The sequence below is a fragment of the Kogia breviceps genome, chromosome 19 (genome assembly GCF_026419965.1).
Source record: "Kogia breviceps isolate mKogBre1 chromosome 19, mKogBre1 haplotype 1, whole genome shotgun sequence".
NCBI classification, from domain to species: Eukaryota; Metazoa; Chordata; class Mammalia; order Artiodactyla; family Physeteridae; genus Kogia; species Kogia breviceps.
Window position 1 is genome coordinate 12,914,879 of NC_081328.1, and position 24,397 is coordinate 12,939,275.

General features: G+C 51.7%; 1 protein-coding gene across 7 annotated transcripts in view; it reads right to left on the reverse strand.

Moving 5' to 3' along the window:
* RPH3AL (rabphilin 3A like (without C2 domains)) overlaps positions 1–24,397 on the reverse strand; it is a 129,972-nt gene that overhangs the window by 4,031 nt on the left and 101,544 nt on the right. For all 7 annotated transcript variants that reach the window (XM_067020649.1, XM_067020648.1, XM_067020645.1 and 4 more), the window contains 2 exons: positions 20,838–21,012; positions 491–604 (listed from right to left, as the gene is read on the reverse strand). In XM_067020649.1, coding sequence (XP_066876750.1) covers positions 491–604; positions 20,838–21,012 — 289 coding nt within the window. The remainder of the gene's footprint in view (positions 1–490; positions 605–20,837; positions 21,013–24,397) is intronic.

Here is a 24,397-nt window from a genome sequence, read left to right on the forward strand (position 1 = left end):
TAAATTCAGCCTGAAATGTCATGTTAAGTATCCCAGTTCTAACCTTTGGAGTAACTCTGAATGAAGCTGGTCCTTCTCCTGGGAAGGTCCTTCATGTGTCTAAAGGAAAGGAATGGAAAATGTGCCCCCAGGCCTTCTCTGCATATATACTTGAGCTTCCCTCCCATATGTGTTTTTTTTTTTTTTTTTTTTTTTGGCTGCTCTACACAGCTTGTGGGATCAGTTCCCTGACCAGGGATTGAACCCGGGCCATGGCAGTGAAAGCCGGAATCCTAACCATAGGCCGGCAGGGAACTCCCCTTTCCATCTGTTCTTGGGTGGCGCCAACACTTTAGCTCCTAGCCCTCCCAGCTGAAGGCCCATTTTGCCTCCTAGAACAACTCCACAGACCCACCCGCTGGGGAGCCACTAGGGAGCGGTGGCCTGAGGAAGCAGCAAAGCCACTGGCCCGGGGGCTTGGGAAACGAACAGTGCTGCTTCCCACACTTACCTGATTCCCCCCAGGGTTTGTCGCCTTTTGGGTCCCTGACCCCAGTGGGTGGGAGTCTGTCCTCCAGGCTGGAGGAGCTGAGATCTGAGTGGCTGTCACTGTCGCTGGAAACCACTGGAAAAGAGACACAAGCATAGGATGTCACCCCCACTGGCCACCACCGGCAGGCGTGTCAGACAGAGGGGACCAGGGCAGGCCTCTTCCTTCCAGGACAAAGTGGCATAGGACCTCCGCCGGCCCTGGTGTTTGGGGCACGGGGACAGTGGTCCAGGGATGGGGATGGCAGCGTACTCCTTTCTGGCAGTCGAAGAGGTGAGTCCCGGTGTGAGGAGGCTGGGACTCGGGGTGGGGGGGGGGTGCCCAGTATGACCAGCACCGGCAGGGAGGGCTCAGTCCTCAGGCAGCCATCTCCACCCATCACCCCCTCCCTGTGGCTGGATCAGAAGCATCTTGCTGGGAGGAGCTGATTCCCCCTTTGGTGCGGGCCCAACTGCATCTGGCAACGTTTAAAGGTGCCCGGCCATATGCTCTGCAGGAATAATTCCAGTCCTTGCTGACCCTGATGGAGGGCTCCAGGCCCCTGACATACATTAACTCAAGGAAGCTTCAGAATAACCCTGCAAGATAGGAGATAGCATTGGCCCCATTTCACAGGCAAGGCAACCGAGGCCCTTGCCCACAGTGGGATTCTTACTCTGGCGGCCTGGCTCCACAGCCTGTGTCTGTAACCACTCTGATTCCACCAGAAGAACTGAACTGGGAGCCAGCAGGCCTGGGCTCTCATCCCAGCTCTTCCAGCAACTCCCAGTGGGGTCTTGTGAATACAGAAGGAGCAAGGCTGGTGGGGCTGGAGCCCCGGTGGTGGGGAGGGGAAGGGGAGCCCCCACAGCGGGCACCTGCTGTGGTGGAAACCCTCTTTTCTGGACTAAATGCAACCAGATTTGGCTGGTTAATCAACAGTGGGAGTCATAATACAGGATCTATTCATACATTAAACACTCCATTTTAATTTTGAGCATAGAAATGTACATCCATTCGCCAATCTTTTGATGGAGGGCTTGGGTGCTTCTTTGAGACCAACCCACATGGTCTTTTGTGTCTAAACTGCATCCATATTGCATTGTGATTCTCAGGTTCAGTTTCTTTAAACTGGAGCAGATCTTGAAGACATGGGCAAGCAAGAATCCTCTATTTTTCCATTTCTTTCTCCCATTTTTTTTTTTTTACAGTTGTGCTGCCTACACCTAATTCAATGGCTTTTTTAAGCAAGTGACTTCTACCAAGTCTTTCCCAAGTCTTGGTTTTAATGAAACGACTCTGTGTCCTTCCTGACTTTTTTCATCAATTTATATAACATTTAATTAAATGATGTAATTATAATAGCAAGTATAACCACACAGAAAGGTTTGGGATCGCAGGTAACCAGCTCGCATAGGTGACTAACTCAGCGGGTGGGGTAAGAGTCAGTGCGTCTTCCCCAGGAATGCAATATGCTGGTTACAGAGGGAGTTGAGTGCTTTCCGCCAGGCACTGTGCTAGGCCCCTGGGAAGCACGATCTTACTTGATCTGTAGAACGAGCCTGAGCCATAGGGACATGTTTGGTGGGAGATGATACTGTAAACAAAATCAGTCTATATCAAGGGCGGCTAATAGGTTTCATCTGATGCTCTAGGCCCCTCTGGAGCAGCGTGCAGAGGGGAATCCTGAAATTGCATTAAGGCCCACCAGGGAGAGGGTCTGGTCAGTTAGGGAAGCCCACAGTGGTTACAGGAAGGGAAATGGCAGGACCTCTGCCATGTAGCTTCCACCTGGATCTAGAGCCTTCTGGAAGGTCTTCATGCCTTCAGCCTGTGTCATCTTTCAGCTAAGGAAAGTCACAAGTCATAGAACCAAGCAACCAGAGGGGCTGGAGCCGGAGGACCACATCAGCCTAAGAGATCCTTGACCCTGTGCTTCCACAGTAGGGCAGCGGTGCTTCGAAAGCTTTAATGACTAATTGGCTCTTCTCCCTCCCTCATCCCCACATCTTGCCAGTTTCATCTAAGCGGTTCTTGAATCAGTGGCCTCCTTACCCTGGTCGCTGCCCTTGCTTCACTCAAGGCCTCATCGTCTCCAGCCTGGATTGCTGTGACACCTCCCAGCTGGGCCCCATCCACAGGCACCTCCTTCTGCACAGGCTCTGCTAACACACAGATCCTGGCTCACCCTTCTTTACAGGCTCCCCGGGACCTGCAGGATCAAGCCTGAACTCCTGCTCTCCACTACTTCTTCAGCATCACCCCGCACAACTGTCTCTCCTATCTGGGGCTCCTCTGGCCCCACACGGCCTGGGGCTCCTGCCAAACTGCTGGTCAGCACCTCCCGCAGTGACTGGCTTCCCTCTACCCAGAATGCCCTGCCCACCCCTCTTCTTCTGGCTTAGTTCGGGTACCACCTCCTTCAGGAAGCCTTCCCTATGGCTCCCACCTGTCTGGCTGAATGCCTTGTGTGTTCTGCTACACCTGCAGCAACTGCTTCCCGCTTTAAGTGTTCTGTGTGTGTTTCCCCCAGCAGACCGAGAGGCTCCTGGAGGGCAGGGGACAAACTGCACCACAGTTAAGGCTAGCGTGCTTCCGCAGAGCCTGACCCGTGGGGGTGGGACAAGAACGGTGCTAACAGGATTGTCTCCAGCTTTGCCTTCCTCTGTCTGCTCAAGGATTTTGCCTCTTCTGCTGTTTCTTTCCCTTCTTGCCCTCAAGGAAGAGTTCTGCTTTGGCTTTCTGGGCTTTTGTGATGTAGAATCAAAAAGAGATGGGGATGGGAGGGGTTGTGGTCCACATGCCCCCTTTACAATATTTGAGAAACGCCAGTAAAGGCCTGACTTATTTTGCAACTGCTTTTTAGGTCCCAGACTGGGCTTCTCTGATTATGAATCCACCGAGACCCGATTTTATGGGCATCAGTTTTATAAGCATTTACGTATTTTTGGCTCGTTCACTGACTGACTAAATGCCAACTCTGTGGGTCCCCAGACGAAGGGAGTGGGAGGTGGCAGGAGGTAGCGAGCAGCTCCCCACGTCTCCCTTGGGGCAGATGCAAAGGAACTGGGGAGGATTCTGCCCCCTCCCGCAGAAGGAGGAGGGGGGTGTCCAGCAGCCTGTTAAGCAGCGGGAAATCCCTGAGCGGAACACGGTTACTGTGCTCTACGTTGGTTTCCCCATCTCTTTGGCAGAGATGCTTACGGATAATTTATTCCTTTTTCCTGACTTGGAATGTTCCGTCTCCCCCATGTTTGATATGCAGGACCTTCAAAATTCCGGGGCAGGGTGGAGAATATGAGGCTGAAGCAGTGGCGGGTAGGGAACATGACATGGGGCTCCATGGTATGGAAAGAATGCCTGGATTCTTTGGTGCTCACGCGCAGATGCCACAGGGCACAACATACCAAGAGCTTGAAAGGAGACGATGGGAAAGGACATCCCAGGCCTCGGGTTATGGTGGCTACTCATTCACCCTATTTCTTCACTCCACTCCCCGTTCTGTCCTCTGCGGTACGTGGTCACAGTGTTGGGCTAGGAGTGGGCTTAAGCTGCAAGAAGACTGCTATGCTATGTTGCGGGAGCAGTTTTTGTTGGGAGGGGTATGTGTTGTCCAAGCACCAACCCTGGAGGTGGGGTTCGGGGGCCATATTGCCTAGTTCCCACTTGGTGCCTACGCGGTACAAGGTTTAGAAATAATAAACCTCCCCAAGTGACAGTCAGTTGTCTTGCTTTTTGTCTCCTCTTATAGACAAGGGCCACAGCCATGGAAGAGGGGAACAGCCCCACATGACAACTGAGCTCACAAAGACATCACAGAGCAGCGAAGCAGCCGGCCAGCAACTCATCCCTTTTGGCTACGTCTCCCTCGGCTCAAGCATCCTTGCTCACTGTGTCTGCGATTTCAAGCAGGGGGCCAAGCCTCAGCTTAGAGGTCTCTGTGGTGCAAACTCAATCCCATTTCTAGTCCACTCTAATAAACCCCACTCGAAAGGAATAAACCCAAGGAAGTCGGCAGTGTTGACACCTGGCCTCGGCACTTATGTCAGTGGGAAAGAAACGCACCAAGGAGACACTGCAGAGAACATCCCTGGACACAGCCCAGTGCAAAAGCTGTTTATCCAAATACTCCTCCGGCAGCAAGGGAAGAAGTTTTTCTTCTTCCTCCCCCTCCAAATGTTGCTGTAAAACCCGAGGCAGCTGCAATCGTAAATCTTCCAGGTCTATTAACAAAGCTTTTAGGCTCATAAAGCTCTTGGCTCTTGCTCTTCCATCCTCAGCAAAACCCTCTGTGTGTCGGAAGGCTGATTTTTTTCCTCTAATTCCCCAAAGGCTGAGTCTAGGATGGTTTGGTCAGTGACCAGCGCTTGTATTCTGCCCACGCCTGATTTTCAGATTGAAAATGGGAAAACACCAGGGAGAAGACTGTCCCGATAGCTTCCCCAAGAAGGAGGTGTCACTAAATGGACTCACCCGGGCTCTGCCAGGAGGCAGGGAGGAGGGGGGCCTCCCCCTCTGCAGTGCCTTGAGCCCCTGGACCACTTGCTTGGGGACCTGGCGTCCCTGAGATTTTCCCATCATGCTGCAGCAGGGCTACCCAACTCTGCCCAGCTCTCATCCTCAGAAGTGCACAGCCCCAGCCCCAGCCATGCCCGCTTCTCTGGGAAGAGGCCAGCTTTTTTTTTTTTTTCCCCCTGGCTCACTCTTGGATGGATTTGCAATTTGACTGTCACCATGGAAACTCAGAGTTTTGGTACATGAAGGTTGGGGGACGTCTTCCCCTTTGGAAAGTCTTTCCTGACTGCCTCAAAGAACATGTGGCAGCTGCTGGCTTGTAGAGATACCTTGCCTGGGACGGTCCAGGGGACAGGCAGGATGCTGGCCACTTGACCTCACAGCACTGCACTGGGATTTGGGGGACCTGCTTCCTGCCTCTGCTCTGCCACCATCTCTCTTTGTGACCCTCTCAGGGCTTCATCACACACAAAAAGAGGCCAACCTAGACAGCCACTCTGGGTCTGAATCCTAGGATTCAACTTGCGGTCAGCTTTGTTCCATCAGTGGAGAGACCCCAGTGCCCCACTCTGGTTGAGAGGCGGGGAGATGTCACTTCTGGGCCACACAACATCTTCCTGCCTGGCGCAAGGACAGCCAGCAGCCTGTAAGCTTGGGAGGCCCTTGTGAGCATGTGCTGCTCTGCTTGGAGGCTCCCAAAGCCCCAAGAAATTACGGGAATTAGAGAGGGAGAGAGATATTTTCAGCAAACATTCTGCCAAAGGCAAAGCAGATGGTGGAAAATTTTGCATACTGAAAGCAAAAAAAAAAAATTTTTTTTTAATGTAAAGGAAAGATAAGGCCCTGGGGAATGCAGAGACATCCCCAGTTAGCCTTACCCAGCCCACCAGGCGGGCACGGCTGCAGAGAAGAGTCACAGAGCTGTCCCCATGGGGACAGGTGAGGGCTGCCCCACCCGGGAGTAGGGCCAGGCTTGCAGCCTGAAATCCCAGCAAGATGCCTCCCAGGTCTGGGGCTCTGTCTGGTGGCGGCAGGAGCGAGGTGCAGTGGTGGTGAAGAGGCTCTGAGTCACACAGTGTCCTGGCTCTGCCACTTCCCAGCGGTGGGACTTTGGGTCGGTTTCTTCACCTCTCTGTGCTCAGCAGGCCCACCTATGAAATGGGGCAATGATGGATCCTTTCCTGGGTTGTTGTATTAATAGCGATAACACAGGCACTGTCTGGCACATGGTCGGTGCCTGATGAATGGGAGGGAGCTATTTTATTTGATGGGGGGCATCCTGAACTCATGGCTCACACCATCTGGCACAGAGCTGGCCTCTGCACTCACCATGTTCCGTGCCCGGGCCAACCTCACACGGGTGGACTCACCTTTTCCAGGGGAGCTCAGATTTCCAAGTTGTGTTTCCTAAGACGTTGGAGGCACTAGGTGCCTTCAGAGGCTGTTTGGAGGCCGAGCTGGGATTTGAACCCAGGCCTAACTATTGTTGGAATCTCTGCTCTTTCCTCCTCACCCAGGATGCAGGGCACCCCTTGGTCTGGCCTCACCCCAAGGGCTCTGGTCCCCTGCAGGCAGGTCAGTTCATCCTCTGTCTCCTCAACATGCCTTTTCCCGCCAGAGGCAGGGGCTACAGTGCGTGTGAGAAAAACGTCTAGTCCACTCCCAACAGCTAGGGCTGAATTCTAGCTCTGCTTTGGACACTCCGGGACAAATACCTTCATCTCTCTGAACCTCAATCTTCCCATCTGTAAAATGGAGACAATAACAACTACCAATAAAATAAGATCAAGAGATCAAGTAGGACAAAAAGCACTGCAAGTCCAAAAAGCTGTACGAGCCTATACATATTTTTGAAAATTAGATTCCAATTCATCCTCCAGGAACCCATCCAAACCGTGCCTCTGTCGGAAAATTTCTCCAGCCCAAGGATGGAAGACAGGGCCCTCCTTCACTCTCCCCACAACTGCTGGGGCAGCTCTTCTGGTCCCTCTCAGACAACCCCTGGCACTGCATTTCTTTTCCTACAGACACCTGCCTCGACTTCCCCAACTGCACCAGGAACCCCTTCAGGGCAGGCTCACGTCTTAACTGGTGTCTGGCTCCTCCCCTCAGCCCCCATCACTGGGCCTTGGGCCAAGCAGGCACTCAGCAAACACGGGTTGACGGCTTTCTGAAAAAGCCTCCCCGGGGAGAGAACGAGGCACGGTGCAGAGAGAGCAGGACTGACGGTGGTCGGCAAGGTGGTGGAGAGCCAGCTCGGGCCGGGCTTTCCACCAAGCAGGCGCCTCTTTGCAGCCTCTCCCAAAAGGACACTCAAGTGGGACGACAGAGCCAGGCGATGGTGGCCTCGGCCTGAGCTAGGCACAGACTAATGGGGGGAGGGGCTGTCGGAGGCCCGTTGCCATGGACACGGGATGAGTGGGCTCTGGGGAGAGGAGTGCACTGTGCATGCAAAACCTTCTCTTCTTCCAAACCCCGGGCCGAGGACAGGCTCTTCCTTTGTTTTGGAAACTCCCTCCAGGGTCCCAGAGAGTCAGAGTCTGGACAATAAGAAAGGTAGTCCCAAGGCCAGGGGGCCTGTCCTCACAGGGATGGGCTGGGTGGAGCCAGAGAGGCTCAGAGCCTGCCTCCCTCCCTCCCTCCTGGACTCAGAGTCAGGAGATCCGGACGACCCTCCCTGTCCAGCTGCCTGATCGCCCTGGGCCTCGTTTCCTCATCTCTGAGGTGGGGATAGTCACAGGACCACCACAGAAGGAGGGGTGGGGGAGTGGGACCCGGGAGCTCTCCTTCCTTGGTCCCCCTTCCAGGCTGCCACCTGGGACCTCAGCAGGGACAGCACAGACCCGGCCAGGAACTGAGAGTTGGGGAGTGGAGGGTTTCCTGTGCTTGCTTATTCATTTGCCATTGATTTTAATTAACTCCCTCCTTGGGGCTTGCAGACAGACAGGAGGTACCAGATAATGAACATGAATACTCAGATCAATAGTGATGTGGTAGCCAGCACTGAAATCCTGTGGTCCTGCCCTGGCTGAAGGAGCTCCAGATAGAATGGGAGATGGACGGATGGAAGATAAGAAGAACAGCTCCTTCCAGAGAGAACATGATACTCTGTAGGGGAGGTGGAGAGTGTTCAGGGAAAGGAGAAGTCAGGAAGGACTTCCTGGAAGAGGTGGAATTTAAAGATGGGCATGATTTTGGTAGATAGAAATGCTGGGACTGGGGTGTGCCAGGCATCCCTGACAGAGAACAGGAAACACAAAGGCCAGGTGGTGGGCTTCTCCAGGGCCAGGATAGGCTCAAAAGGAAGGCTCTAGACTCAGGCACCTAGGGGACGAGGGGCTGGTCTGGCTTTCTCTCTGGCAGGTTATTGCTTCTGATTTGCGGCAGAGATGAAGCAAAGTGGGTGCACACCTCCTGACAGTTCCTTTGCTGGGATGCAAAATGCATCTTCATCCACTCCATGACGTCAGTGCTCTCTCTCTGTCCTTCTTTAGGTCTCTGTGTGTCTCGGGGCCTTTGTCTTTGACTTCATCTCTTTGTGCCGCTCTTGTTGATGGTTTTAAAAAAAAAGCTCTCTCTCTGCCTTTGCTTCTCTTGTCTTTCTTTCCCTCTCTTGTGTGTCTTCGTGTCCCTGTGTGTTTTGAGTCTTCTTGGGTTTGTCTCTGGGTCCCTGTTTCTGTTTTGGTCGGCTTCTCTCACTCTCCAGTCTCTGCACATGTCTGTCCATCTGTCTCTGGGTCTCCGTCTCTGTCTCTGTCTATCACGTCCCCTCAGAGTCTGGCCTCAGGGTGTAACCCTCAGGTTCCCTCGCCGGGGCTGGAATCTCAGTCCCCGCTCAGGCCCATGGTATCTGATCTCAGAGCCTAGCTGGGGGGCTGGGCTGCCAGCTTTGCCCGGACTCCATGTGGACCCCAGGGGCAACAACTGAGGCAGGGGCGGCCCGGCCCCTCCTTTCTGTATGGAGATCACCGGACAGACAGCTTCTCCCAGCCTCTGCCACCACTCCTGGACCAGCGAGCGGAAATCATCCTGGCGCCACCCGTGGGGGGGCCTCCACCCCGTGATGGACAAGAGGCCTGGGGAGAGGACTGCTGAGCCGAGTGGAATCAGCACTGTTATCTCCGAGGGCTTTATTGGAATCAGATAGGGCAGGCGGGCCCAGATTTATTCACTTCACCGGGTCCCCAAGGGCCGAGAAATCTCGGGTGGGCGGAATTAAGCTGTAGGTCCACACGGTGAGGCAGGTGAGCGGCCGGAGAGGGGTGCGCTGTATTGCACTTGGCGAGAGTTCTGCGGTCATCTGCTCCGCTGAAGCCGGGCTGCCTGGGGGTGGGGCCTGTTTCCCCAGTTCAGCTCAGATGGGGATTGCAGGGTTGGCGGGGGGCAAGGAGTCCCAAGACCTCCCCTTGCAGCTGGAGTCATCCAATCAGCTGAGGCTGTCATCCAGTTGGGGCAAATTAGAAGCGAGAGCCATGCCCCTGACCTCTGTGGTACGGCTAATGAGGGCCTCCTGCTCTTGGAAAATCAACCCCCAGGCCAGCGAAGATGCCCGGGACAGGCAAGAGGGCTGCAGGGGGCAGGGGTGGGGCGCAGCAGTGGGCACAATGGTGGCTCCTGGAAGCTCAGGGCTTCTATTCTGGGGGTGGCCCCTCCATTCACACACGCCAGCACCAAGCTAGAGGTTGGCTTCACCAAGGGCTCCGAAGGTCAAGACAAATTAGTAACGCACGGGCTTCTCTTTCCAAACGCAGCCGCGCAAGACATGGCCAGGCCTCTCTTTCCCTGAGACTTGGGAAAAGGGCAAAGTTTCCCGAACACCATGGGGATTTCTCGTTCGGACCGCGCCGAGATTACAATATAAATTATCTGCCTTAGTTTCCTCTTCTATAAAATGGGGCGACAGTAGTACCCGCAGCACAGGTGTCGGGGGATTACACCAACGCACAGAGCCCGGCATGGGCTGCAGTCCACGGCAGCTGAAGCCTGAGACCTGCCTCTTTCACCTGCACAGACCAACAGGCAAGGGGCACCCGGGCCCTCAGCCGAGCCTGGAAGAACAGGGGCCGTACAGAAGACCGACTGTCAGTGTTTGCCCAAGCGGGGCTCACAGGGGGCTCGGGCACCTCAGCACCACCACCCCCTCTCCTGCCCCCGCTGGGATGGATGGCATTCCCATCCCTAAACGGCTAGTGGGAGCCACAGACAGGACTGTCCAGCTATGACTTGTTTTTGTTTATTTATTTTTTGGACCCAAACAGCAGACCTACACCATGAAGACCGGGGTCAATGGCTTTCAGGGTGCCGGGCTGGACACACAGCACCCCCCCAGGTGGTTCAAAAGCAGCCTCTCCTCCCTCCTCTCTGAGCAGTCCTCTTTGGCTCACATCTGTGTGTGTATTTGGTGGTTTCTATTATATTTATACATTTAGAAAGCCCAGGTACTTCCAGCTGCCCAGGACTCCAGAACCCATGCAGGGTACAAGATGAACTGACACAGAGAAGGTGATAATGAAGCATTAGAGACAATCCCGGGGACAGGACCGCGAAAGGAAGATTCAGGAAGTTCATAAGCACTTAGTGACCGTTTACCACAAACACAGGGCATGAGGTGGGGGGAAGGGGGAGGGGATTTCACTGGCAGCACATACCCGGTGTGTGTGTGTGTGTGTGTGTGTGTGTGTGTGTGTGTGTGTGAGGGAGTGAGACGGGGCCACTGATAAAATGGGGCTGGTCTTTCCGGTAGACGCAGTCTGGGAGCTGCTTTACCACCTGTCAGAAATTCCTCTGTAAAGTCTCATCCCCTTGGATTTGGAACCAAGAGATACGAAAGTTGGAAGAGAACGGACTCTCTGTCCCAGTCTCCGACATCCCCATCCTCCTCACGGGGAAACCAAGGCCCAGAGAGGAAGGAGGACTTTAAAAAACTGAAGTTTTCCTGCCCGAGGATCCCCTATTAAAACACAGGAGCTCTGCAAGGCCTCACCTCTTAAGCCCTTATTGGCGAGGCCCTGGGGGCGGGTCACCCGTGGTGGGTCACCTCCACAGAAGGCGCAGAACTGCTGTGGGCGAGATTTGTGGGGTCAAGGTCGGAGAAAGGACGCCCAGATGTGCCACGGTCAGGATCCTGTCTCCCACCGGTCAGGTGAAGGGTCAGTGAGTGAGGTGGGCTGGATATGAGAAGCCTTCACTTCCACAGAGACGTGCGCCCACTGTTTTTGCAACAGGTGTCCCTGTTGGTCTAACTTCTAGTCTCTCTCTTTCACTGGGATGTGGAAACAAGAACTATTTCACTTCCTCCTTAATAACCCAGCAAGGGTGATGCTCAAAGAGCATGAGAGACAATAGGGAGGGGCGGGGACTGCAGCAAACCAGAGACTGCAAGGCCTGTGTGAAGGGGGAAGCCGACACTTAGCCTGACCAATTTTTCCAGGGAGGGGCAGTATTGCCAGACGTTCTGATTTTCAAAAAGGAAGCCAGAACTCCATATTCTTTTTTTTTTTTTTTTTTTCCCGGTATGCGGGACTCTCACTGTTGTGGCCTCTCCCGTTGCGGAGCACAGGCTCCGGACGCGCAGGCTCAGCGGCCATGGCTCACGGGCCCAGTCGCTCCGCGGCATGTGGGATCTTCCCGGACCGGGACACGAACCCGTGTCCCCTGCATCGGCAGGCGGATTCTCAACCACTGCGCCACCAGGGAAGCCCCCATATTCTTTTTAATGAACACTCTCTACCTTTAAAAAAGTTGTCAATGAATTTAAAGCAGTGAGTCGGACTGAGTCACTGTTCCATCAGTTTGCAACCTGTAACACTGGCAAATGTCCAACCCACCCAGGACAGATGGCATCCCACCTGCAAACGTTGAAGCCCTCCTGCTCTACTCTGCCTCCTTCTCCAAGCCTCGGCCAGCCTGCCCCCCACCTGCCCCCTACAACACACACTCCCAGCTGCTCTGAAGGCTGCAGGGAGTTCATGTACCATGTCCAGGCTGATGTGGTAGAAACGGCAAGTCCTGAGTCTGCTGGGGAAACACTGGGGGTGAGTAGGGAGTGGGGGAGAGGGCAGGTGAGTGCCCCGAGGAGCTTCCAAAACACTCATTTCTCAGGAACAGAGAAAGAAGGAAGGCGGCATAGCAACAACTGGCTCTGGGCAGTGAGCAATCCTGTCTGAAAATAAAACATTTTACAATCCACAACCGTGGCTCATTAAGAATGAATGGATCTACTGGTATAAATAGCATGCTGCGTTAAGAAGTCGGGAAACAGCATATGCGTTTGATGGAAAAACGGCTGCCGCGAAACTGCTTATTAGCTCAGTCGGCTGCAGCTCTGTGCTAAGGAGACAGAGGGCTCGGGTTCAAAGCCATGTGGCTTTCTCAATCTTGGGCCATAGACTGCGTCCCCATCCCCCCAGCCCTGGTCACAATATGGGGTCATACCTCTGGATACAAAGTAACAAGCCCCATAGTAAGCTTCCCCCAGTTTCCAAGCCATAGTATCCCTACTGTGACATCCAGCCTCTGCTTGAATGCTCCCAGTGACAGGGAGCTCACTGCCCTGTAGGATACAAAACACCCAATTCTGTGATTGAATGGCTATTGAGCAAGAGATACAAATTTCTCCCTGCTCTGTCCCAGCTCTGCTTTTGGGGAAAGCAGCCTCAACTGGGCGTAACGGGCCACACCATCTATAATGTCTGACAGGTTACAGGCTTGATGCATAAAGGGCATCTTGAGCAGGAGGGAGCTGGGCCAATCACGTCCTCCCCAAGTGTGGACATGGGTCCTGAGAGTGGGGGCAGAGGCTGAGACTGAAGGGCATGCAGACTTGCGGCTGAGTACCGGCTGCTGGCCGGGCAGAGGCTGGGGAATAGAGCCGACCCGAGAGTTCCCTGAGAAGCAGAAGAAGATGCCGCCATATGTCCCCATCCCCACGGGCCTTGAAAGCCTACCTCTCCATCCCTGCTTCTGGGAGAACTTTCTCAGCAGCCTGGCAACCAAAAACCCTTGAACCAAGTCTGAAAGGGGAAAGCCAGTTTGTGTGTGTGTGTGTGTGTGTGTGTGGCGATTCGGGCAACAGCTTTACTCCAAGCTACACCCAGAGGGGAGGAGAGTGGGCTGGGATTCAGAAGCCTGGATCCCAGGCCCTCTTAGCTGCAGCCTATCTATGTGACCTTGGGCAGACATCCCCCTCCTCATCCATCACTTAGAGGCAATTTCACGTCCTTAGCTGCCCCATAGGCTGTTCTGAGCATCAGATGAGAGAACGGCTGTGAGCCAAGGAGCTCTGGCTGAGGCCGATGCAGTACCAATGACTCCGCTTCTCCAGGGGGACAGGAGATGGCGGCGTAGGGGCCGGAAGGCTGGCTGAGGGTTCACTCAGGAAGGGCGGCCCCAGGAAAACATTTGCAGCTGAGCTGGACCAGACTGCTTAACCCAAACAACCGCGAAGCTTGCTTTCACTGGACTGCAAACAGAGCCACAGTTCAGGATTTTAAAAAAAAATTTTGTTTAAAACCTAGTGAACCAATAAAGTGATAATGAAACTCTGATTTTTCTTAAAACTACCCAGCTGGAAAAAAATCCAAAACCCCGAAGTACTTTTCCGGAACAGACCTTGACGTGACCAGTGTGTCATTCTGTTCAGTTCCACCCAGGAAGCCTGTGCTCTGCTCAGGGGCATGACAGCGGTGGGAGGAGGAAGGGTTCCTGCGGAGGGTCCTGGGGAGGGACTGCGCCCGGGCCTCAGTGGGGAGGGGAAAGGGAGTTTGCCTCGTGGCTACTGGGAGCTAGGGCACCTGCCTGTGCTCAGCTGGGGCTTTCTGGGGTCTAGCGGGGCGGGCAGAATGGAAAGGCCTCCCCAGTCCGGCCAGTCCACAGGGCAGTGACGAAAGCTTTAGACGGCGATGGCCCCCCGGCCCCCAACCCCTGTCTGGCCCCAGGCTCCCTAAGAGAGGTGAATACAGCAAAGCCTCACAGATCCAGGAGTCGGTCTCCTAGGAACCTCGGCTCTCTGGCTCCCATCTGAGAAAAGGAAACACATCCTAAAATACCCCCGGAGCACTGTATGGACCTGAGACTTGGGGCTTCAGCGCTGCCCCCACCCCACCGCAGGTGTGCAGCCACAGCTGGGAAAGGCGGGGCAGGCCAGCCACAGAGCAGACCCAGGGCAGTACTGTCTCCCAGTCACAGCACTGGGGGCTGAAGAAAATAAGTGCCATCACGTTAAGTGTCCTTGGCCTTGGAGGCAGAGAAGCACAAAGTCCTATCTGAGAAAAATTGCCACACATAATGACTTCAGTCAGGTCAATTCAGCTCTCCATCAATAGGGCATCAGGGGGCTTCCCTGGTGGCGCGGTGGTTGGGTGTCCGCCTGCTGAGGCAGGGGGCACGGGTTCGTGCCCCGGTCCAGGAAGATCCCACATGCTGCGCAGTGGCTGGGCCCGTGAGCCATGGCTGCTGAGCCTGCGCGTCCGGAGCCTGTGCTCCGTGGTGGGAGAGGCCACGGTGGTGAGAGGGCCCCGTACCACAAAAAAAAAAAAAAAAAAAAAAAAAAAATCGGGCATCAGGCTCCTCCAGCACGAGTACCGGCCTGCTTTTATTATAATGCAAAGCTGCAGAAGGGAAAAGCTTAATTTTCCAGCCTCCTCTTTAATCTTTCTTCTTTTCCTTACAGTGATGGCTGGAACCGTAGCAATCATCTTATGACCATGAGGGAAAGAGCAAGAAATATCAAGACATCTGTCCTGACCTCACTGAGCTGCTGAACCAAAGCTGCAGTTGCCTCCTCTGAGCTTTCAAGTATATGAGAAGGGCTTCCCTGGTGGCGCAGTGGTTAAGAATCCGCCTGCCAATGCAGGGGACACGGGTTCGAGCCCTGGTCTGAGAAGATCCCACACGCTGCGGAGCAACTAAGCCCGTGCGCCACTACTACTGAAGCCCGTGTGCCTAGAGCCCGTGCTCCACAGCGAGGGAAGCCACCGCGATGAGAAGCCCGCGCACAGCGACAGAGTAGCCCCCACTCGCCGCAACTAGAGAAAGCCCGCGTGCAAAAACAAAGACCCAACGCAGCCAAAAAAAAAAAAAAAAAGAAAAGTATATGAGAAAAAAAGTGTAATCTCTTATTACCCAAATATGCCAGATTAATATCCCTACACCCAGCAAATATCTTTCCACACACTGCCCGAGGGTGAGAATCCAGCTGAGAGAAAAGATGCCGGCAGAAGGGGTGGGTCCAACTCGAAAGAGATTAAGACCTAAGAGCCCACAGTACCGGTTCCACTATTTACACCTTATATTTCACAGGGGAACAAAGAGGCCTGGGAGTACACAAAAGCTGACTATATTTATTGCTGCCATAAACTTGGAGGGACGACCTGCCAAGGGAAAGTGGCGTGGAGCACGCACTCCAGTTGGATTGATTGGGGGGGAGGGTGGAGCCCCTTCCCCAGAGGCAGCCAGGTCAGACCCAGGGTCAGTCACAGGAGGAACTCAGGTCACACTATTTCCCTACCCCATCCTGGAGAAAGAAAGAATGTCCTGCTATGAGCAAGCTTGTAGGGGGCTCACCAAGGGGTCTGCACGCAAACCCTGGACCAAAATCAACAGCCAGTGTCCACAGGAGGGAGAGCATAGCCAGCTCAGGTAGTCAGCCTACCTGTCCTGTAGGCGCCAGAGTATCTCTGAGTTTGACACAGAGGAAAGAAACACGTTTAATCTTTCTCTAATACATTCATTGTGTTATTTCTAACATTTAGGTCTTTAATCTGTCTGCAATGTGTTTCTGGATACAAGATGGAATGGGACGGAAATCTAATTATGTTAGCCCTGGTTGATAAATAAACCAGTTATTTTCCCATTGAACTGAAAAGCTACCTATGTTTAGTTTCCATACATCCTTAGGTCTATTATTTTTCTATTCTGTTCTGCTTATCTATATAAATATTCTATTTATTCTGGTGACAATACTACACTGTTTCTCTTGACTATAGTAACTTAAAAAAAAATTGAAGTACAGTCGATTTATAATGTTTCAGGTGTACAGCAAAGTGATTCAGTTTTATGTATATATATATATATACACACACACACACACACACACACACACACACACACACACACACACTCTTTTTCAGATTCTTTTCCATCATAGGTTATTATAAGATATCGAATACAGTTCCCTATGCTATACAGTAGGTCCTTGTTTATCTATTTTACATACAGTAGTGTGTATTTGTTAAACCCAAATCCACAATTTATCCCTCCCCTCCTTTTCCCCTTCGGCAACTATAAGTTTGTTTTCTATGTCTGTGAGTCTATTTCTGTTTTGTAAATAAGTTCATTTGTATCATTTTTTAAGATTCCACATGTAAGTGATATCATATGATATTTATCTTTGTCTGACTTACTTCGCTTAGTATGATAACCTCTAAGTCCATCCATGTTGCTGCAAATGGCATTATTTCATTCTTTTTTATGGCTGAGTAATATTCCATTGTGTGTCCTTTGATAAGATCCTATAATTTTCTCCATGTTTGACCTATACTTCTTTTAAAAAATTTGTTTCTGGGCATTTTACAATTTTTGTTGCAATTATGAATGGATTTTTCCAGTTCTAATGAGTCAGTATAGAGTAAAACTGTTGATTTTTTGGTGTAAACTATTGATTTACTTTGTGTCCTGTCACTTCCCAAATTCTCTTATTAATCCTGGTGGGTTGTTTTAGTAGACCCTCTTGGGTTTTCTTGGTATACAATTACATCACCTGCAAATAAGAGAATTTTTTCTTTTCCAATAGTGACAGATTATTTTATTTTCTTGCCTTGTTACATTAGTTAAATATTACAGAATACTGTTGAATGATGGTGATGGAGGTATTCTTGACTTGTATTTTGATAGAACGTGGCTTCAGTGCTTTATCAGTTAATATATTTGGTGTTACATTTCTGCTTTTTGGGTAATTTTATCATATTTAAGTATTTCCTTTTATTCTCATACTACTGAAACTTTTTATTTAACAGACTTTTTTAACCTTGTAGAAGAAGACATTTCAAAGCAAGGTAGGAAACCTATGAGCCACAAAGCAAAAGAAAGACACACTTGACTTCACAAAAATGAAAAGAAATTGTTTTTAACTGGTGAAATACTATAAGTAAACACTAAAGTCAAACAAAATATAAAGTCAAGGAGAAAAAGGTTTGCAATCCATTTAATACCCCTAAGGAGCATCTACACATCAGTAAGAGAAAATAAACAATATAATAAAAAATGAGCAATGAATTGAAACAGGCAAGTTTTAAAAGAGGAAGCTTAAATAATCAATAAATAATAAGACATGAAGAGACGTTCAAATGTACAAATTAGAAAAATGAAATATCATTTTTCTTCTAGCCTACTGGCCAAAATGATAAACACCAAAAATATTCATGGCAGGCAAGGATGCAGGTATAGATGAGTATAAAAAACTGTAACATTTTCAGAATATAGTTTGGTAATATCTATTGAAATTTAAAACACACAACCTGTTTTTGGAGACCTGCCCTATGGAAATAGAAGCATCATATACATACAAGGATGTTTCAGTACTGCCTGCAGTGGCAAAAAGCCAGAAATCATTTGAATGTCCATCAACAGGTGAATAATTAAATCACAATATATGATAGGATGGGATTTTACTCAGCCATTAAAAAGAATAAAGTAAAATCTATATATCTATTGACCTGGAGGGATGTCCATGATATTCTTTTAGGTGAAAAAAGCAACATGCAGAGCTATGGGTAAGAGGCTATTTTTGTTGTTAAAATAAAAACAAAAGAAAACATAACCCTGTATCAAGTATATGTTGGTAGGAATAGGGAGAAAGGGGTTTGGAGATGATGGCAGGAGAGATTTTAATTCTTCAGAGACTTTTGAATTGTTTAACTTGTTAAAAATTTATCAGGTATGCTCATGTAATTAAAAATTAACCAAGACAATTTAAAGGAGGAAGAACAGGGACCTGCCTCAAAAACATCAATACATTTCACTTGATTGCTCTGTGGCCTGCAGAATTCTTGGCTTCGATCTATTGATTCCCCTTCCTCTTCCAAGTGAAGTGAGCTGGGATTGGGGGGGGCGGAGAAGCTGGGAGACACAGGTGTACCTGCCCAAGAGGGAGGGAGGGAGGGAGAGAAGAAGGTGGTGGGGGGAGAGAGAGAGTGAAGGGAAGAGGAGAGAGTGTGGCAGGGGCCGGTGGGGGGGGGGTGGTCAGAGAGAGGGAGCTGGTGTCAGGATCAGCTTCCACATCAGGGAGCAGGGACTGAGGGGCTAGCCCTGGGGACAGGGACGCGGGAGGAGAGCTGCCCCAGGAGAGCAAGGTGGCCTTCACAGCCTCCTGGGCTGTCCACCAGACCCCTGGCCCAGGGGAGCCTGAGGTCCTAATGAAAATCCCTCCAGGGCTTCCCTGGTGGCGCAGTGGTTGAGAATCCGCCTGCCGATGCAGGAGACACGGGTTCGTGCCCTGGTCCGGGAAGATCCCACGTGCCGCGGAGCAACTAAGCTCGTGAGCCATGGCCACTGGGCCTGCGCGTCCGGAGCCTGTGCTCCGCAATGGGAGAGGCCACAACAGTGAGAGGCCCGCGTACCGCAAAAAAAAAAAAAAAAAAAAAAAAAAAATCCCTCCACAGGCCTTTCAAACATCCTGGAGCAGGTGGTTAGTTCATTCCTTCATCCTTCCACTCAATCACCTAATAAGCATCTACCCCGTGCCTCTCCCATGCTACGTGCTGAGGAATCGGCCTGTTCAGGACAGACACGGCCCTGCCTGCAGACAGCTTCCAGCATGGTTGGGGGAGCCCACACCCCAGTGCTGGTCACTCTGTTTCTGTCTGGCCCAAGCTCAGTTGGGGCTGAATGGGGTGCTACGAGGGCCAGGCTTAGCAGACAGGCTCTGATCTGGACCACAGACCGCAGCTCTGACCCCAGCCTGCTGCCTGGCACCCCGCACCACTGATGATGGGGCTGCAGATGGCGAGGGGAAGCCACTTTCCAGCGGCCTCGTGCTCTGGGGGCCTGGGGGGCTTCCAACCCAGTCTGCAGAGGGAGACCGAGTTCATACCGGGGTCGGGGGGACCTCCACGTTGCCTGGCCCGGCCGCACTGCAAAGTCAGTTAATAACGGTGCCAACTCCAAGTGTGTGGGCTGCTGGCCTCCTTGCCCACATAGTTAAAAGGGCATCTGTGCGTCTGCGTGGCTGAGGAGGAGACGAGAGAAGGTCCTGCCCTTCCCTAGGGATGTGGGTGCGTGTGTGCGTGTGTGTGTGTGTGTGTTCACGTGTGCTGCACTGGTGCTGGAGCAGACAGGGCACTGAGGCCCCTCGGGGTGAGGCCTCAAGGTCTCTCCTCCTTAATCTATGGGAAACAACATTCTAGACCCACCAGTGTCCCACAGCTTCAGCCTCCACAGCCGTATCTCTTCCCTCGGTCTGAGGGACACAGATGAATCCAGACCGGGCCGGGGCAGGAGAAAGCCCCAGCGCTGAGGGTGGAAAAGGGACTCCCCTCCGGCCGCCTGCTGCCCCCTGACTACCCAGCTTGCACCTGCACTTGCTGTGGTCCCCACGGAGGCTGCTCTGTGGCAGTGATGGCAGGGAAGGTGAACTCATGGGAATTAGAAGGGCAAACAGAGCCCAGGAGAATTAGGCAGGAAGGCTGGCTGCAAAAACCCGAGTGATGCTGAGAAAATATCTGAAGAACAGTCACCAGGCTGTTAATGCTAGTTACCTACAGGGGATTTTTACCTCTAAATTATATCATTTGACAACTTTCAAAAAACTGTATTAATAAACATGCCTTACGTTTGTAACAAGAAAACCAAAGTCCAAATGACATGAAGATAAATGCCAGGTCATAATCCAAACATGGAGATGTTGGAGAGCCCCTCAGAAGCAGCCGCCATGTCTACTCTCTTGGGTCCATCGTCCCCAGTAACAGGAGAAGCCCTCAGCCCTCTGGCTGCCATGTCTCATGTAGGACCCTCCGACCCTGAGTCTTGGGCTGAAACTCCGACACTTCAGGGCAGAAGAAGCCAAAGCCCCGAGGGCAGGACCCCACCTTTTGGTTCCAGCTCTGCCACACCGAACTGAGAAAATCCCTCCTCCTCTCTGGGCCTCAGGCTACTCATCTACAAAATGGGGCTACAAAATACCTGTTGTGTCCACCTCCAGAGTCTGTTGTGAGACCAGGAGCTTTGAAAATAAAATCACAAGCACTAAAGCATCATGCAAGCAGGGGAGAGCCGTCCACCACCCCAAGCACTGTTATCATGACCCATGGGGCGCGTTCCCCTTCTGGTGGTGGCCACTTAGGACACACCCACATCGGCGCAGTCACCACAAACACCAAGGGGCCCTGCACACACCATCGCTTTGCTTGCTAAGACCAGGGAAGCCAGGAGTCCCCCTTCCTGAGACATAGACGAGCACTGAGAAGAGGTGGTACAGACCTGCCTTAGAAAGATGCATTTTCACACTTTGCAAACAACCTCAATTGACATCACACTTCTGCACAGATCCACAGTGCTGTCCATGGCATTCCCGCCCCCAAATTAGTGCTTGCTGGTGAAACGGCCCCCAGGGGACCCTCCTGATACAAGCAAGCACCCTGCTGAGGACCAGCCCCCCACGTGGTGCAGGCGGGGAGCCAAGGGCACAGAGAGGGACCAAGACCAGTGTGAGCCACATGGAGGGGTGGTGGGTCCTGGCCTGGTGCATGTGGCACCACTTGGTTGGCTGATGGCTCAGATGTTGGTTGCCATCCCGGGAGAGCGGGCAGTGGGGACTCACCTCTCTCTCGGGCCCACGTGTAGACGCGGCTGCTCTCAGTACTTCTGGGCTCTTGCTCTGCTGGCTCCACGGGCAACGGTCGGAAGTGGGGGTGATCGGCCTGGCCGGGGGTCTTCGGGGGCAGGATATACTTGGGGATCCCTTTGTAGAACCAGGCCCCCGACCTCTTCCAGACCTGGAAGGGGAGACATCTGCTCAGAGCACAGGATGCAGAGCAGTCGTCCCTGTACCCTGCTCCCAGCCGGCCCTGCCTCCCAGAAGGCGCTCAAGAAGCCTCTGCATTCCTCCGGCCTGCCCCTTCGCCCCGAGAGTCTGGGCAGAGCGACAAGAGGTCAGAGGAAGAGCTGGGCTGGCCACGGCGTGGCATTGACCGTGGTCTTGGAGAGTTTCTCAGGATGTGGGGAGCACAGACGGGCCCGGAGCTTAGAGAGAGCCACAGATTAGAATTCAGAGCAGTGCGTGCAATAAGGTTCCTGAACCCTTAACGCCTGCTTCAGAAATTTGTCAAGTGCTCTGTAATCTCTTTCTGATGAAAGAAATGTGTTCAGGGTATTTATAAGAAGAGTGGGAGTGTGAGAAGGAAGGAGGTGACCTTTTCTTAGAAGAGGAAGCCTTGGCGGCTCAGAGCAGATGTGTGGGTTTGAATCCTGGATCTGTCATCCCGCAGCCGGGAGATCTGGACGCATCAACCTTCATGACCTTCAGTTTTATCATCGGCAGGTGGAAGGCAGGGACGGTGCTGGCTCCCAGGGCGGCCGTGAGGGTCAGGCTTGCAAGTGAATGTAAATTCCCATAGCCTGGTGCCAGGCACAGAGCAGCCACTCGACAGACGTGGCGCCCGCTATCGTCACTGTCACCCTCCTCCTGTCGTCTGACAAACGTGCACAGCTTTACAGCCAGGGAACCAAGTTCCCTACTCAAAAGGGACAATTTAAAATCAAAAGGCCAGTCATCAAAAAATCTACAAACAATAAATGCTGGAGAGGGTGGAGAAAAGGGAAGCCTCTTGCACTGTTGGTGGGAATGTAAACTGATACAGCCACTATGGAGAACAGCATGGAGGTTCCTTAAAAAACTAAAAACAGAACTACCATATGACCCAGCAATCCCACTACTGGGCATATACCCTGAGAAAACCATAATTCAAAAAGAGTCATGTACCACAACGTTCATTGCAGCTCTATTTACAACAGCCAGGACATAGAAGCAACCTAAGTGTCCATCGACAGACGAATGGATAAAGAAGATGTGGCACATATATACAATGGACTATTACTCAGCCATAAAAAGAAACAAAACGGAGTCATTTATAGTGAGGTAGATGGACCTAGAGTCTGTCATACAGAGTGAAGTAAGTCAGAAAGAGAAAAACAAATACCGTATGCCAACACATATATATATATGGAATCTAAAAAAAAAAAAAAAGGTCTGTAGAACCTAGGGCCAGGACAGGAATAAAGACGCAGATGTAGAGAATGGACTTGAGGACACGGGCAGGGGGAAGGGTAAGCTGGGACGAAGTGAGAGAGTGGCATGGACATATATACACTACCAAATGTAAAATAGATAGCTAGTGGGAAGCAGCCGCATAGCACAGGGAGATCAGCTCGGTGCTTTGATAGGGAGGGTGGGAGGGAGACGCAAGAGGGAGGAGATATGGGGATATATGTATATGTATAGCTGATTCACTTTGTTATAAAGCAGAAACTAACACACCATTATAAAGCAATTATACTCCAATAAAGATGTTAAAAAACCCAAATCAAATCAAATCAAAAGGCCAGAGTCTGCCCTGATTCTCTAGAGGACAGTGTTTCCCACTCCTCAACTCCTCTACACCAACTGGATCTGTGGGATGTTAGCAGGGACCAAGCCAGAAAAAAAAAAAAAAAAGAAAGAAAGAAAAAAAAGAGAAGCGTTCTCCATCATGTCCATCAAGAAGCACCAAGTTAAACCAAGCTCTGTTACTGCAGGACTTCTCAGAGCCTTTAATATACCAATGTGCACAGGGCTCTCCAACAGAGCAAAAGGACAGACAGTGCTTCCCACTTGGAACCTACCCAGCAAGTTTTCCTAGAGGAACTCAACCCTAGTAATGGGTCTGCAGAACCTTAACTGTAGCACTTACTGTTCCCTCGTGGAGTGAGGTGTATCTTTTTCTCCAAGTAGACAGACGGCAGTCACCTCCTTATGCTCCAGAGTGCCAGGCACAGGACCACTGAGTCCAAACACTGTCCTGGGCACGAGTCACTCAGCCCTCCCTCCCAGCTTCCCTGTGCAGAAGGGCCTGCTTTTGTGTGTGGCTCTTGAATAACATAGAGACGAAGGCTTCTTGGAGCCGCCTTGGAAAACCCTTTCTGATCCTCTCCCAGCCCTCCTACGATATGCAGTTATTTCTTTGAATCAGTAATACATGCACATGATCTAAACTTCACAAAGTGCGAAATTAAAAAGTCTCCTTCCCCATTCCCAGAGGCATCTGGTGAAAAACGGTTCCTTGAGGAAGCTCTATTATTATTCCCACTTTCCAGATGGGAAAACTGAGGCTCGGACAAGTTAAGCAACTTGCCCAAGGCCAGCCTACCATTCTATTGGCCTCTACTCCACACCGAAGGTTCCCAGAGCCTCATCCCAACAGTCTATAGATGTGAAGTAGGGGCTTGCTAAATTGTGGTTGAGCAGGGGGTAAATCCTCAGCGGGTCAGACGTCACCATCAGGGATGCTAAGTGTCTAGATGCCTAGAGGGCAGGGAAGTGCCATATAGGGAGAGGAAATAAACAAAAACAGCTGCCACCAAGGCTACCCTGTCCTTGTAGAGCTGCTGTGTGGCTCCTGAGACCAGGTGTCCAAGCCCAGGGCCATGGGGGGCTGGTGAGGGGCTCACTCGGCCTCCCTCTGCTAAGCGAAGGCCTGAGCATCCATCGGTGCTGGCTTTGCCTGCCCTCCCCTGGGCACGCCAGCCTCCTGCCCCCAACATGTCTGGGCCTCGGGGGTACCAAGTGAAGCAAGCCCTCAAAAGCCATCTGTGAATGGTGGGGTCTGGGTGGGCTTAGGACCCGCAGTGCACTGCCTCTCTGACCCCCACCCTGGATGTTGCTTTGCCCTTTTCCCCCTGAGAAATACATACATATCATGCAAAATTAGGACAATGACAAAAAAGCAAAATGAGGAAGGTCACCCAGAGAGAGCCCTGCTTAACACCGTGTTGTGAATTTTCTTACCCCCTTTCCTGGGCATATATACAATTCAGTTTTCCTCCCTCCTTCCCGCCTTTCCTTCCTTCCTTTTTGGAAGAATGGGGTCATGTAGATGCTATTATATGATACTTAACTATATATCACAGCAGTTATACTGTGTTACTAAGTAACGGTCTCCACGTGAAACCATGGTTCTATAGTTTGGATTTATTAAACTTAATGAAATCAACCCCCCACTGATGGGAGTTTAAGTTGTTTCCGATTTTTCACTCTTCTGAACAGTGCTGCAAACACCACTGTAGCACATCCATCATCAGACGGCTTCCGGTTGCCGTCTTAGGAAATATTCCCAGGAGTGAAAC